Raw genomic sequence first — 14261 nt, forward strand, 5'->3', positions numbered from 1 at the left:
AGTAACTCGCTGTTGGTGCTGGAGTTAACAATTTAAATGGCACTGGCAAAGCTTCTGGAATCATTTAAATGCTGGTGACCAGAGGTCGCATTAACGCCTCACCACGCATCATAGACGCGTGATGAGGTGCAATTACCCCCCAAAATAATTGCCATGCGTAAAAGAACGCATGACAATTGTTCCACGCAGGCTGAGCGGTCTGGCGCGCGCTGCAAAAGAGGGAAATGTAAGTAGCGGGATAGCAGCTCGCGCAGGGCCGCTCAGCAGGACATGTGACAAAGTGTTCTGTGTCAGCAGCGCTCCGGAGAGACCCGGAGCGAGAGCGCAGGCCCCGGGAGACATGTGGACAGCAGGGCTGCTGCTCCTCGGACTGTAGGATCCCGGCATGACCGGAGACCAGTGCCAGGTGAGTGCGAGGCACACCTGTGGATTGCACCGCCCACACCGCGCTCACTGCACTCTTTGTAGTGAGCGTGCTGTTTGTGCTCTGTGTGTGTGTGTATGTGCTCTGTGTGTGTGTGTGTGTGTAGTGAGCGTGCTGTTCTGTGTGTGTGTGTAGTGAGCGTGCTGTTCTGTGTGTGTGTGTGTAGTGAGCGTGCTGTTCTGTGTGTGTGTGTGTAGTGAGCGTGCTGTTCTGTGTGTGTGTGTAGTGAGCATGCTGTTCTGTGTGTGTGTGTAGTGAGCGTGCTGTTCTGTGTGTGTGTGTGTAGTGAGCGTGCTGTTCTGTGTGTGTGTGTGTGTGTGTAGTGAGCGTGCTGTTCTGTGTGTGTGTGTGTGTGTGTAGTGAGCTTGCTGTTCTGTGTGTGTGTGTAGTGAGCGTGCTGTTCTGTGTGTGTGTGTGTGTGTGTGTGTGTAGTGAGCGTGCTGTTCTGTGTGTGTGTGTGTGTAGTGAGCGTGCTGTTCTGGGTGTGTGTGTGTAGTGAGCGTGCTGTTCTGTGTGTGTAGTGAGTGTGCTGTTCTGTGTGTGTGTGTGTGTAGTGAGCGTGCTGTTCTGTGTGTGTGTGTGTGTAGTGAGCGTGCTGTTCTGTGTGTGTGTGTGTGTAGTGAGCGTGCTGTTCTGTGTGTGTGTGTAGTGAGCGTGCTGTTCTGGGTGTGTAGTGAGTGTGCTGTTCTGTGTGTGTGTGTGTGTGTAGTGAGCGTGCTGTTCTGTGTGTGTGTGTGTGTAGTGAGCGTGCTGTTCTGTGTGTGTGTGTGTAGTGAGCGTGCTGTTCTGTGTGTGTGTGTAGTGAGCGTGCTGTTCTGTATGTGTGTGTGTGTGTAGTGAGCGTGCTGTTCTGTGTGTGTGTGTGTGTAGTGAGCGTGCTGTTCTGTGTGTGTGTGTGTGTAGTCAGCGTGCTGTTCTGTGTGTGTGTGTAGTGAGCGAGCTGTTCTGTGTGTGTGTGTAGTGAGCGTGCTGTTCTGTGTGTGTGTGTGTGTAGTGAGCGTGCTGTTCTGTGTGTGTGTGTGTGTAGTGAGCGTGCTGTTCTGTGTGTGTGTGTGTAGTGAGCGTGCTGTTCTGTGTGTGTGTGTGTGTGTGTGTGTAGTGAGCGTGCTGCTCTTTGTGTGTGTGTGTGTGTGTAGTGAGCGTGCTGTTCTGTGTAGTGGTGTGCGGTGAAGATGATTTTCATGTATAAATAGCGTCTGTTAACATTATATACAGCTAGGAGTTTTATATTTGTATTACAAAAAATTAAATACTCCTCCTCGGCTAAAAATACTCCCCAAAATAGGAGGAGGAGTATTATTACCCTTCTGTAAAAATCTTAGTGCGACCTCTGCTGGTGACACATGATCAGTTGATCACTTGCTATGACAGCTGCACAAGAAAAATGATGGATGTATTTTTTTCACCAATTTCACCACATTCCTTCCCAGCAAGGAATCAGGTGTGACCTGGGCTGTATGAAAATTATAACCACCTACAAGTCAGGAATTCACTTTCTACACTCCTTGGAGAGTGGAGGATGGTTCCCTTCTTCAGAGGTCCTGAAATGGCTCTTGTGTACATGTGCATTCAGATGTACAAGGATTCCATTTGTGAAGGTCCTTCATAGTATAAAATTTGGTGGGTGGTTTGGGTGATCATTGGCCTCCTAGAAGGCTTGGACCCTGGGCTACCGCCAAAAACATCTATATTATAATCCACAACTGCATGGGATATTAACACCTTGCCGACCGAGGACGAACTATATCGTCCTCGCGCGGCAAGGGGTGTATGGAGAGAGCTCATGAGCTGAGCTCTCTCCATACACAGCGGGTAAGGGCAGTATAAAACAGCTAACACCCGCCTGTCACTGCCGCGGTCGACCGCAGCACCTAACTTACCTTTACATGGGCGCCGCCATCTTGGATGCCCGATCGCCGCCCCCTGGCGATCGGTTGCTATGGCAGCCTAGATTCTCATAGAGACTCGTAGGCTTGCCAGGTGCAATGATTTTTAATAGCCACCAGAGGGTAGGCTATTAAAAATCATTGTAAAATAGCTATATACTGCAATACAGTAGTATTGCAGTATATAGTATTAGCAATAGGACCCTGGAGGATATAAAATAATGGTAAAAAAAAAATTCAAAAATGTAAAAAAAATATGAAAAAATAGTAAAAAAAGTAAAAGTTGAAGTATGTAGTAATGAAGTAATTTTTTTTTTGTACAGAAGGTTTTAATTTTTTTTAATGTATGAAAACATTATAAAACCTGTACAAATTCGGTATCCTCATGATCGTACCGAACCAAAGAATAAAATAGACATGTGATTTGGGGTGCTTAGTGAAAGCTGTAAAATCCAAGCCAACAAGAAAACGGCACAAATGCGTTTTTCATCATTTTCACTGCATTCTGAATTTTTTTCCCGCTTCCCAGTATACAGCATGGAATAATAAATACCATCACTATGAAGTTCAATTTGTTACGCAGAAAACAAGCCCAAACAGAGCTCTTTACATGGAAAAATAAAAAAGTTACAGATTTTTGAAGGTGGGGAGTGAAAAATGAAAATGAAAAAATGAAAAAGGGCCACGTCCCTTACGGGTTAAATGAGTCACTGAGGAGTACAATTTGTTATGTTGGAAAAAAATCCCTCATACAACTCTGTACATGAAAAACTAAAAAAGTTATGGATTTTTGAAGTTGGAGAGCAATAAATGGAAACACAAAAATGAAAAAGGGCCAAGTCATTAAGGTGTTAAAATTCTGCAAAGCATGGTCTCCCTGCTTACACCAACACATGTCTAGGTCCAACAACCATCTGAATGATCCAGATGAGGTATAGCGGAAGGTCAAGTGGTAAAATGAGACCAAAGTTGAACATTTTGGTAAAAGGATAAGCAAAACCCCACTAACAACGCCCCAACTATAAAGCAAGGAGTTGGGGAAACATCATAAAGGCATTGATGATGGATCTTGGTAGGATCTTCCAGCATGACAATGACCCGAGGCACACAGCCATGCGCAGTTCCATAAGAAGCATATCATAGTCCTGAAGAAGTGAGTCTCCAGACCTGAACCAAATAGAAACTCTATGGAGGGAACTGAAACTCAATGTTGTTCAGCTAAAGCCCGAAACCTCAAAGATCCGTAATACAAGAGTGGGTCAAAATCCCTGCTGTAGTTTGTGCAAACTTGGTCAAGAACAAAAGGAAACTTCTAACCTCTGTAACTGCAAACAAATGTTTCTGTAACCAAAAATTAAGTTCTGTTTTCTATTGTATCAAAAAAATTATGCAATAAAATGCAAATTAATTATTTAGAAATCATACATTTTCTAGTTTTGTTTTAGATTCTGTCTCTCAGCTGAAGTGTACCTACAAAAAAATTGCAGACCTCTTCATTCATTGTAGGTGGGACTGGCAGTGATTTACTTTACTTAGTAGGAAATGTATGTACCAGCCTCACTAAATTATATAGCTAGAAGTTGAGATTTCTAGGCAGAGTACCTGGGGTTCATTTTTACATACCCAACACACAGCTCACCCTCTGTGGCACCATTAATGGATTTTAGCAGCTTGTCTTTATATTTGTGCTCATATATTTAACCTTGGCCAAAAGTCACACACTATGATTTCTGGACAATCAAAGCTTATGGAATAAAAGAGCACAGCAACTTTCAATAGACAATTTGTCTAAAAGTCATAAATCAGAACACAAGAACCAAAAGAGAACTTAGGACAACTTGCCTGGGTTGATTTTCATGATAATTTTCTTGGTTAAAGGTTTGCAGATTGCTGTAAAACTAAGTTTTTTCTTATGAAAGACTTTCATTTTCAAAGGTGGCAAATTATCATCCGACGTGGGAGCCAAAATATCCACCACTTGTTTCACATTAAAGGTTCCTACTTGATGTGGTATGAATGAAAACATCACTTCCTAGAGGGAAAGAAAGGACGTAGCAATAATATAAGATAAGAAAAAAGACAGCAAAAGAATTGATTGCTATATTTTTCCTGCTAAAATTGCTCTTAGGGAAAATGTCTTCAATTTTAGGGCTTTTAGCTACAGGCAAGAAAATGTCAGCAATCCGAATGGTGAGAAAATAAAACTATAATTCATTGTGTTTTCTTGAACTATTACTTCCTCTGCAATGCACTTTTAAAGCTCGGCTTTAAATCTGGATTCTTCTTTTTGCTGAATGATTATCCATGATAAATTGCCAATGCTAAATTTCTGAAATATATTTAACCTGAATATTGCAATTGAAATGTAAATGTTGTCTTCTCTTTTATATGTAGAACTGTTACATTTAGTTTCAATTGTGTGTTCCCCTCATGAATAAGTGGTTATAACTTATCATATTTCAATTTTAAGATGATTGTTTAAATACAATACATTCTTGGATAAAATAAAGGTACTGAAGTGAGGGAGATGTGAAATAAAAGACTTAGCATTTTCTATTCCATCATTGGGTGATGATTATTTGGGAGTACAGCTACCAAAACTAAGAATAGATCCTGCACTGATTCTGGGCTTGTGAGCACTCCCAGGGTTGGGCTCTACTTGAGGTTATGATTAGTTATACATTTCAGGGGATATTTATCATATATCGTTGCAGCCCCACTGGGTCCACTAGATGTATCAGGAGGCTCCAGTCTACTGATGTATTTGGCAGGGTCACTTCACCAGTAGACATACCTATTCCAGGCATGGCCAGGACTCCGCTGTGGCCTGGGATATTTCACAGAAACAATAAGGAAGTATGACTGGGATGGCCATCTAATGATACATTAATGTGGGTAACTATAATTTTGTAGGGAAATCCAGGTTATTTTAGCACTTAAATTAATTTCGGACTAAATATGCACTTGGATTTAATTTATATGGGGTCCCAGCTTTCAGACCACCAGTGAACAGACACTGAACGTGTGGATAAGGCATAAGTGTCAAAAGCTCTTTAAGGTGACAATCAGCAGCTGAGCAGTGGCGGGTTATAAACAGATTATGCTGGTACATGACTACTTTGCCACTGAAAACTCTACAAAAGCTGCACCACTCTAGAAAGTCAGAACAGTTTATTATGTTTTCTGTGCATTTACAGGACAAATACATTAAATAACAGATGCCTTAATGGAGTCTGTTGCCACTGGAGCCTGTCATGCAAACAGGTCAAACAAAACAGTCACAAATTATATTGTTCTACCCCCCATGATGCCAATAACAGTGCATGTACCAATAGAGTGGTCGCATTTCACCTTTATTGATGAATAAGTGACCCTACTATAGAAAGGTAATGAGCATTAATTAGCATCAGCAAGGCAGGATATAGGTTAAATATATAAAGAAATAATATTATAGCCTACACTCATTTACATTGTAAAATGATGCTCCCATTAAAGTGAAACCTTACGACTGCATTGTGAAAATATATTACAATATTGCCAAGTTAATTAATATGTATTAAGCAAAGCACAAATACTTGTTAACAGGCTTTCTATATTCAGGACAGCTTTATCTTGCATGGTAATACAATGCTACTTGGTAGATTTAGATAAATGTTTTTGTACCTGAGAATGTCCGGCCTCTATATTTCCATTAGCCGGCGAGATATGAAAATGGGATATCTTGCGAAAGCTAAACACCGCAGGGAGGAACTGAGATTCATTTTTTATTGAGCAATAAATATCGATCCTTTCACCAATCGAGCATTCCTTAAAATTGTATACTGTTCCTGGGCTGAATGTTAATGTGACAGGGAAGGCAGAGCCCGTGACAGCCAATTCCACATGGCGTTTCTTTTGTCCTATGCCAGGGATATAAAAAAAAGTAAAGTAATTAATAACTGGACTTACAATATCTTTACTATAATAAAAACTATGGAAATGTATCTTGTTTGGAGGCTTTTTAACATCTTCTAATTTCTTAAAGGCAATTACTATTTCTGTTTATTGGTATAGTTTCGTCAATGAATGACATAACTCATAGTAGAATAAAAACTTGAAAAGAACTTCCGACGATAATGCACTCTGGCGTGATTCACTAAGATCGTGCACCCGATATCCTGCATGTGTCGCCTCCCTGCTCAGATCCGACAGAGTTCACCATCTTCTTCCTGGTGCATTGTCTTGCCAAACAATTTGAATCTTAAATCCCGCGTTCAGTCCAAATCAGTCAGATCGTCCGAAGGACCGCCCCCTCCCCCATTTCTGTTGTATGAAAGTCATCGCAGCTGCGCCACAATTTGATCACGTGCAACACAATCCCAGCGCAAACCCCTGTTAAATACCTGTCTTAGCTGAGCAAATCCTATAAACCGTGAACAGTCCGGCGATCTGTGACCCTTAGTAAATAAGCCCCACTGATTACTACTACAAGCACACACTACATTACTCACACACCTCTTCTTCATACCCATTTCCACCCAGGGGTGTAACTACAGGGGTAGCGGCCATAGAACTGCTATAGGACCCGCAGTTTCAGGTGGCCCCAGCATCTGGGGTATGGGGTGTGTATATGTTGTATATGTGGGTGATGTTTATATGTGTATGTCTATAATGTATGTCTGTATATGGTATTGTATGTATGTATGTATTTTTTGTATTTGTGTGTATATGTTATGTGTATATACAGTATGTCTGTGTATTTGATACTTGGGTGTATATGGTACTGTATGGATGTGTGTATATGATATATGTATGTATATATGGTGTGTATATACGGCATGTGCTTGTAACTCCTGTGTGAATATACAAATACATATATATATATATATATATATATATATATATATATATAGCAAGAAAAAAGAAATGGGCGGAGCAGCACAATGAAAAAAAACGAATTAGGATTCGTGGTGGGTGCAAGCTTCAAAAGGATCAGATTCCAAATCCCATAGATAACCAAAATTCAAGACAGGGAAGTAGCACTCCGTGGAAAAATCAGTGTTTCATTTCGCCAGCTGTCTCAATGCAGCCATTTTCAAGCAACAGTATATATATCTATATATATACATATATATATATATATACAAATATATGTCTATTTTTAAAGGAGGCCCAGTGAGTCTGATGTGGGGCCCTCCCTCCTCCAGAACAGTGGTCAGGAAGGTCTCACATTTTTGGACCCTCTTGACCTTTTCCTGATATTTTTTCTTGCTAAAAGTTTGTTTTCTTGCTAAAAGTTAGAACAAAAATATGGTAAATAATTGTCCATCTCTGTTCATTTTTTTACAATCTGGGTCGGTAACTGTTTAATAAATGTTACATTCTTTAGAATATTGACTTTTTGCTAGGCAGTAAACAATAACATTGTCATTTTAAGGTATATTTTTTACAACACTTACACTTATATATCTACTTATATTTGGAGTCTTTCTACCCACAAATGTGCCATATACAATCTTGGACATACATAAGCCCATCTAATGAGTACAAATTAAGAATTGAGCCCCACAATCCTTAAGAACTCTGCATGATTACTGAATAGCGCTCACAGAACAAAAGGACATCTACAGTACAGGCAGTCCCTGGGTTACATACTAGATATGTTCTGTAGGTGTTTGTAAGTCGGAACTGTTTATTTTAAAATTGGAACTCCAGATAAATTTTTTTTTGGTCTCTGTAAATTGGATTTTAAAAATGTTGGGTTGTCATAAGAACCATGATTAACAATAAAGCTTAATTGCACACACCTTTAATAACTGTTATAGCTGTTTATTGTAGCCTAGGGCTAAAGTACAGTAAATTACCAACATCCAGAGGTCCGTAACTATGGGTTGTCTGTAAGTCGGGTGTTCTTTAGTAGGGGACCACCTGTATCTTTAATGGGAAGCTGCTGCCAATTTTGGCCCAATTAAAATTAGATAACAAAATATGATACTATTTTCGAATTTGTCTTTATTTTCTGAGTTAAGATATTTTTCTTCTAATTTTTGTCCATGATTATGGGGCAGCCATCTTGTCTTAGATTCATTAACAGCCTTTCATGATATGCTTTACAGCAGTCTTATGGACTTCGGCACTATGATCTGGAGCTGACTCACTGAGGTCTATAGAAAGTTATCTAGGCATGCTCTGTGGGGTGTAAATACATCATCCACTGGAAGCAACAATTGTGTTTTTATTGTAATACTATCTTGGTTGTGATGTGAATAAGATGTTTTTTGCACAGAAAACACTTAAAGAACTAGCAAGTGTCAGTTTATTATTTAACTTACTGTCCAAGATGAAAATGTAAAAAATTGAAAATATATTTAACATAAAACACTTAATCAATAGGTCATTTTCTGGTGGCACCTTTCCTTGAAAGGGTTTCCCAAGCTTTTTATAGAAAAGGTAATTTTATATTGGAAGAAGGCCTCCACTTGATTCAGCATCATTTCAGCCACTACAAACAGAAAACACTTCTTCTTCTACCTCTTTTACCTGTGTTTATTATGTTACCAGATGCAGATGGCATCAACTGCATCAAGTGTCAGTTATCCACGGGTCTGATATACCATGGATTGTTCATTTATATTGCAAATATGGAAACCCACTTCAAGAGACTTTAAAGGTGACATGTCCTGGTTATGGGTTCCCTTAAAATGGTAATTAATATACATACCTTTACAATGCAGACTAATGTCTGTATCTGGTTGAAGGAAACCATCTTTACTTCCAATGGGTTCAAACCTCATGAACACCGCATAATCCTGCTGAGATTGTTCATGTGTCCTGATGTCTCCATCCAATTGCCTGAGAACAATTTGTAAAAGGTCAGTTATAATTAAAGAAGCAGAAGAGGGAAAGGGGAAAGAATTCCTCACTCCTCCCCTCTGCATAGAAGCAAAGCGGCGGCAATCTGCCAGTGAATAGGACATGTCCTATCTCTTGCAGTGTGGCAAGAGAAGATTTATCAGGTTTCAGTTTCCCATAGCTGTTTATAAAATAAAACCTGAGATCTGATTGGTTGCCATGAACTAGATCAGTTTTGCTCTCAGACACTTTTGATAAATGAGGCCAAGTGTGCTCACCGCACAATGATCGGGTGCCATAGACCTCTATGAAATGCCGTGCTCCCCATTTATCAAGTGTTTTAGACTATTAAGCATGTCCTCTGGAAAAAGTGCATGGCCTAAAGCGGGCATCAGATTGGTCACTTTTTATACATTTTCCTCAATGCTATGTATTCTTTAAAGCACACATATCTATTATTTTTCTCTAAACACATCCTGTACACATTACATACCATGTATTCTTTATACTAGATACATATTTATTATTATCCTCTACACTCTATACACATTGGGGAGATGTATGTGTCAGTCATTAGACTAGAATGTTTCCTGCTGCTAAATGATTAATTTGATTCAGTATAGAACTGGTGATTCACACATTACCATGCCCGTAAAGTCGAAAAACTGCCTAAAAATTGGTGTAAAACCTTCAATAAATATGGCGCCTGGCATTTCAGGCAGTATTACTGCAGTATTCTAGCATAGATTGAAACATCTCCACCACTATACATGCCTCGATATGTATTCTTTATAGCAGATACACATGGATTACACTCTATACATTATACATTACTTCCCATGTATTCTTTATAGTAGCTAGATGCAGTGGGTACGAAAAGTATTCAGACCCCTTTAAATATAAAGGTATTAATAAAGGTATTTTCTTTGCTTATTAATCTACATTCTGCACTCCATCTAGACAGAAAAAACATAAATGTAGATATTATTTTCTAATTTATTAACCTCTTAATGCTCTGTGTCGTACATGTACTGCTAACACTGTACAAAGAGGCCTCACGGGGTAAGCCCTCATAATAAAGAGGTAGTATTTAGTGCATATTGCAGCAAACACCCACCGCTGATACCTGTCTCAACCATCTGCTTACCACTGGCGGAGTTGCCATCAGCATTTAAAAGACAGCAGCACATAGGCACCACCATCTTTGTTGGGATCATTGCACCCGGTGATGTCATCAGGAAGTGGTGATAGGTTGCTATGGCAGCCTCTGGTCTTTGTAAGACCTAAGACTGCATTGCATCTGCAAATTCCTTACAATGTGCCATGGCACATTGTAATGAATACTGTGTAAAAAAGCCATATATTGCAATATAGTATATGGTAAAAATTCAAATCACCCACCTTTTCCATGAACTGATATAAAACTTAACAAACATGTTGGGTATTGCCGCATCCCAAAATGCCCGATCTATCAAAATATGAAAATGGTTAATCCTGAAATAACGGAAAATAGTGCCCAAATATCCGAAATGCCACTTTTACACCATAATCACATCAAAAATTTAATAAAAAGTGATCATAAGGTTGGACAGCCCTCAAAATGGTAGCAATTAAAACACCAGCTCAAAGTATGAAAAGTTATTAGCATCAGAAGATGGTGAAAACTTTTTTTTACACATTGGCCAACAAGCAGTTTGCCTGTGTAGTGTGCAGAGTGTGCCAGATTCAGGATTTCTGGCACACGTTCTTCATGAATCTGGCGACCCTTTCTGCTCCAAAAGAGTACACCACTTTCTTTTGGTGCACCTTTAACATGGGATGTGTGACACACTTCTGTCGGACTTTGCTGGATAAATGTGACGCAAGCCCTTACTGAGCAAAAGAACGCCCATGTCAGTGCAGTGTGTCCCGTGGAACACAAATGTGTCTCAGACACTTCTTAAATATATGTGCAAGCAGTTTGGACTGAAATAAACATGCAAAGTCAAACAGAAAACTGGCGCAGGGCTTTTAATAATTCTGGACTATTGTTTTAATATTTGTATTAATGTAATTCATTTTAATAAAACCTATATAAATTTGATATCACCTTGATCGTACCAAACCAAAGAATAAAGTAGATGTATCATTTGGAGCACACAATGAAATTTGTAAAAACTGAGCCCATGAGAATATGATGCAAATGCGTTTTTCGCTAATTTTGCCACACTTCGAATTTTTTCCCAGCTTCCCAGTAAACAGCATGGAATAATAATTAACATAGCACAAGTAAAATTTGTTATGCAAAAAATAAGCCATCACACAGCTCTGTACTTGGAAAAATGAAAAAAACTATAGATTTTTGAAGTTGAAAAGCGAAAAATGAATGAAAAAACGCTGCGACATGAGAGGGTTAAAAAGGAAAACTGAAATATCACATGGTTGTAAGTATTCAGGCCTTTTGGTCAATATTGAGTAGAAGCACCTTTTGAGCTAGTACACCCTTGAGTCGTTTTGGGAATGATGCAACAAGTTTTTCACACTTGGATTTGGGGATCCACTGTCATTCTTCCCTGCAGATCCTCTCCAGTTTACTCCAGTTGGATAGTGAACATTGGAGGAAGACATTTTCAAGTCTCTCCAGAGATGCTCCTTTGGGTTTAGGTCAGGGCTCTGGCTTAGCAAGTCAAGAATGGTCACAGAGTTGTTTTGATGCCACTGCTTTGTTATTTTAGCTGTGTGCTTAGGGTCATTGTCTTGTTGGAAGGTGAAACTTCGGCTCAGGCTGAGGTCCAGCACTCTGGAAGAGGTTTTCATCCAGGATGTCTCTGTACTTGGACGCATTCATCTTTTCTTCAATTTCTTTGTCTTGTCGCTGCAGCTGAAAAACAGAGCATGAAGCTTCCTCCATGATATTTCACTGTTGGGATCGTATTTGGCAGGTGATGACCGGTGCCTGTTTTTCTCCACTTATACCACCAAAAAGTTCCATCTTCATCTCATTAAACAAGAGAATTTCAAATAGTCTGGGAGCACTTCATGTGTTTTTTTTGCAAACTCTATGCAGGCTTTCATATGTCTTGCACAAAGGTGAGACTTCTGTCGGCACAATCTGCAATAAAGCCCCAACTGGTGGGGGAGGGGGTGGAGCTGCAGTGATAGTTGACTTTGTTGAACTTTCTCTCATCTCCCTACTGCATCTCTGGAGCTCAGTCACAGTGTTCTCGGTGTTCTACTTTGCTTCTTTCACCAAGACTCTTATCCCATGATTGCTTAGTTTGGCTGGTCGGCCAGGTAGAGGAAGAGTTGTGGTTGTCCCAAATTTATGATTAAGGATTATGAAGGCCACTATGCTCTTAGGAACCTTGAGTGCTGCAGAAATGCTTTGAAAACCTTGACCAGATCTGTGCCTTGCCACAATTCTGTCTCTGAGCACAGGTAGTTACCTCTCATGTGCTCTGACATGCACTGTGAACTGTGATGTCTTATACAGACAAGTGTGTGCCTTTCCTAATAAAGAAAAATCAATTAAACACAGCTGGACTCCAATGATGGAGTAGAACCATCTCAAGGAGGATCAGAAGGAAATGAATCACATGTAAGTTAAATATGATTGTCACAACAAAAGGGTCTGAATACTTATGATCGTGTGATATTTGAGTTTTTCTTGTTTGATAAATTAACAAAAATATCTACATTTCTTTTTGTGTATATTAATGAGCAAGAAAAATAACCGACTAGGGTCTGACTACTTTCTGTATCCTCTCATCCTCTAAGTCTCATGCACACAATAGTATATGCGAGCTATGACCTTACTGCTGCCATTGGCTTCTATTATGCATGTTCATGGTGTGGTGAGGCCATGCCACAAATTATAGAGCAGGTCCTATTGCTGCTGGCATGCTACTGGCAATTACTATTCTAGTGTGGCACGAATGCATGACTGCGAAAAATAAAAAATGTCGGCCAAAACCGGCTGCAAACTTTCCTCTGTTTGAAGCCCATTTTAGCACACAGTTGTGTGCATGAGGCCTTACACGAGAAAACACTGAAACACATTACTCACTTGGGACTAAAGCAGATGGTAAGAGTGGTTTTCTGGAAAGGTAAAAGAACTCCTTCGTTTGGACAGCAGGTAAGTATATTAGATACTTCAATGTCACTTCTCCAGTTCCTGTAATCCATGTCTTCTAGAGTGGCATCTGTACTCTTTTTAATTTCAGTACCCTGTGAAACATTTGTAAAGTATGTTTATAAATATTACATGTCTGCACACCTATTTCTCCTTTGATAAGACATCATAGTGTTAGTTTTTATTATAAATTAATTATATCTGTACTGACTTAGATACAAATTTAGTCTATTTGTTTTTATAACATATACAACACGCCATAATTGGATATTGTATTGTATATTGTATGTTACTGTGCTTTATTTTTATTTTTCAACTAAGTTTTATGCAATTTTTATTTGCATATGTTCTGTTATAAGGAGTGGGGCCATGCCATTTTGGGACACACTGACATTTCTATTTAAACAGGTAATGTGGTAATTGATGTCAACTACTAAAGAAAAAACCTATAAGGCTTTGAAAGGTGACTAGTGAGTGCCTACTGTATTGTATACTTTATTGTGGAAACTCCAAAAACATAACCAATGATATTAGAGGTGGTATCAATTGCAAGAACAATTGTGACAATCAAAACACAGCCATTGCCTCATTATTAGCTGAAGCATTTATCGAGTATCCCTTGTGAAGATGAGCCAACAAATAATAACAATTCAGTGGCACCGAACTACAAAGGATTCAGAGATATTGTTAACATAGTCGGCAGCAAGTAACATTACAAGGATCACAAAGTGGATGAGTGTCTGGACACCAAATGGCTCAGAAGCCAGAACATTGATCTCCTGCTCTCCTGGAGTAAACTAAGAAGTCACTGACTACGAAAGAAGTTCATCAAAGTAGCACTTCTTGAATAAATAGTGGTTCCTTTATTCATCCATGGTTGGTTGTACAAAAACACGACATTTCAGCTTCTCCATGGAGCCATTACTTCATAATTAGAAGTTGAAATGTTGTGTTTTTGTACAATTATTCATGGATGAATAAAAGAAACATTATACATTCAATAAGTACT

At 39.3% G+C, this 14261-nt stretch overlaps 1 protein-coding gene across 5 annotated transcripts in view; it reads right to left on the reverse strand.

The window, feature by feature from the left end:
* Positions 1–14261, reverse strand: part of CFAP47 (cilia and flagella associated protein 47) — a 381927-nt gene that overhangs the window by 342381 nt on the left and 25285 nt on the right. For all 5 annotated transcript variants that reach the window (XM_072135929.1, XM_072135930.1, XM_072135931.1 and 2 more), the window contains exons 7-10: positions 13187–13347; positions 9011–9141; positions 5974–6209; positions 4153–4342 (exon numbers count right to left, since the gene is read on the reverse strand). In XM_072135929.1, coding sequence (XP_071992030.1) covers positions 4153–4342; positions 5974–6209; positions 9011–9141; positions 13187–13347 — 718 coding nt within the window. The remainder of the gene's footprint in view (positions 1–4152; positions 4343–5973; positions 6210–9010; positions 9142–13186; positions 13348–14261) is intronic.

The sequence above is a fragment of the Engystomops pustulosus genome, chromosome 2, assembly GCF_040894005.1.
Source record: "Engystomops pustulosus chromosome 2, aEngPut4.maternal, whole genome shotgun sequence".
NCBI lineage: Eukaryota > Metazoa > Chordata > Amphibia > Anura > Leptodactylidae > Engystomops > Engystomops pustulosus.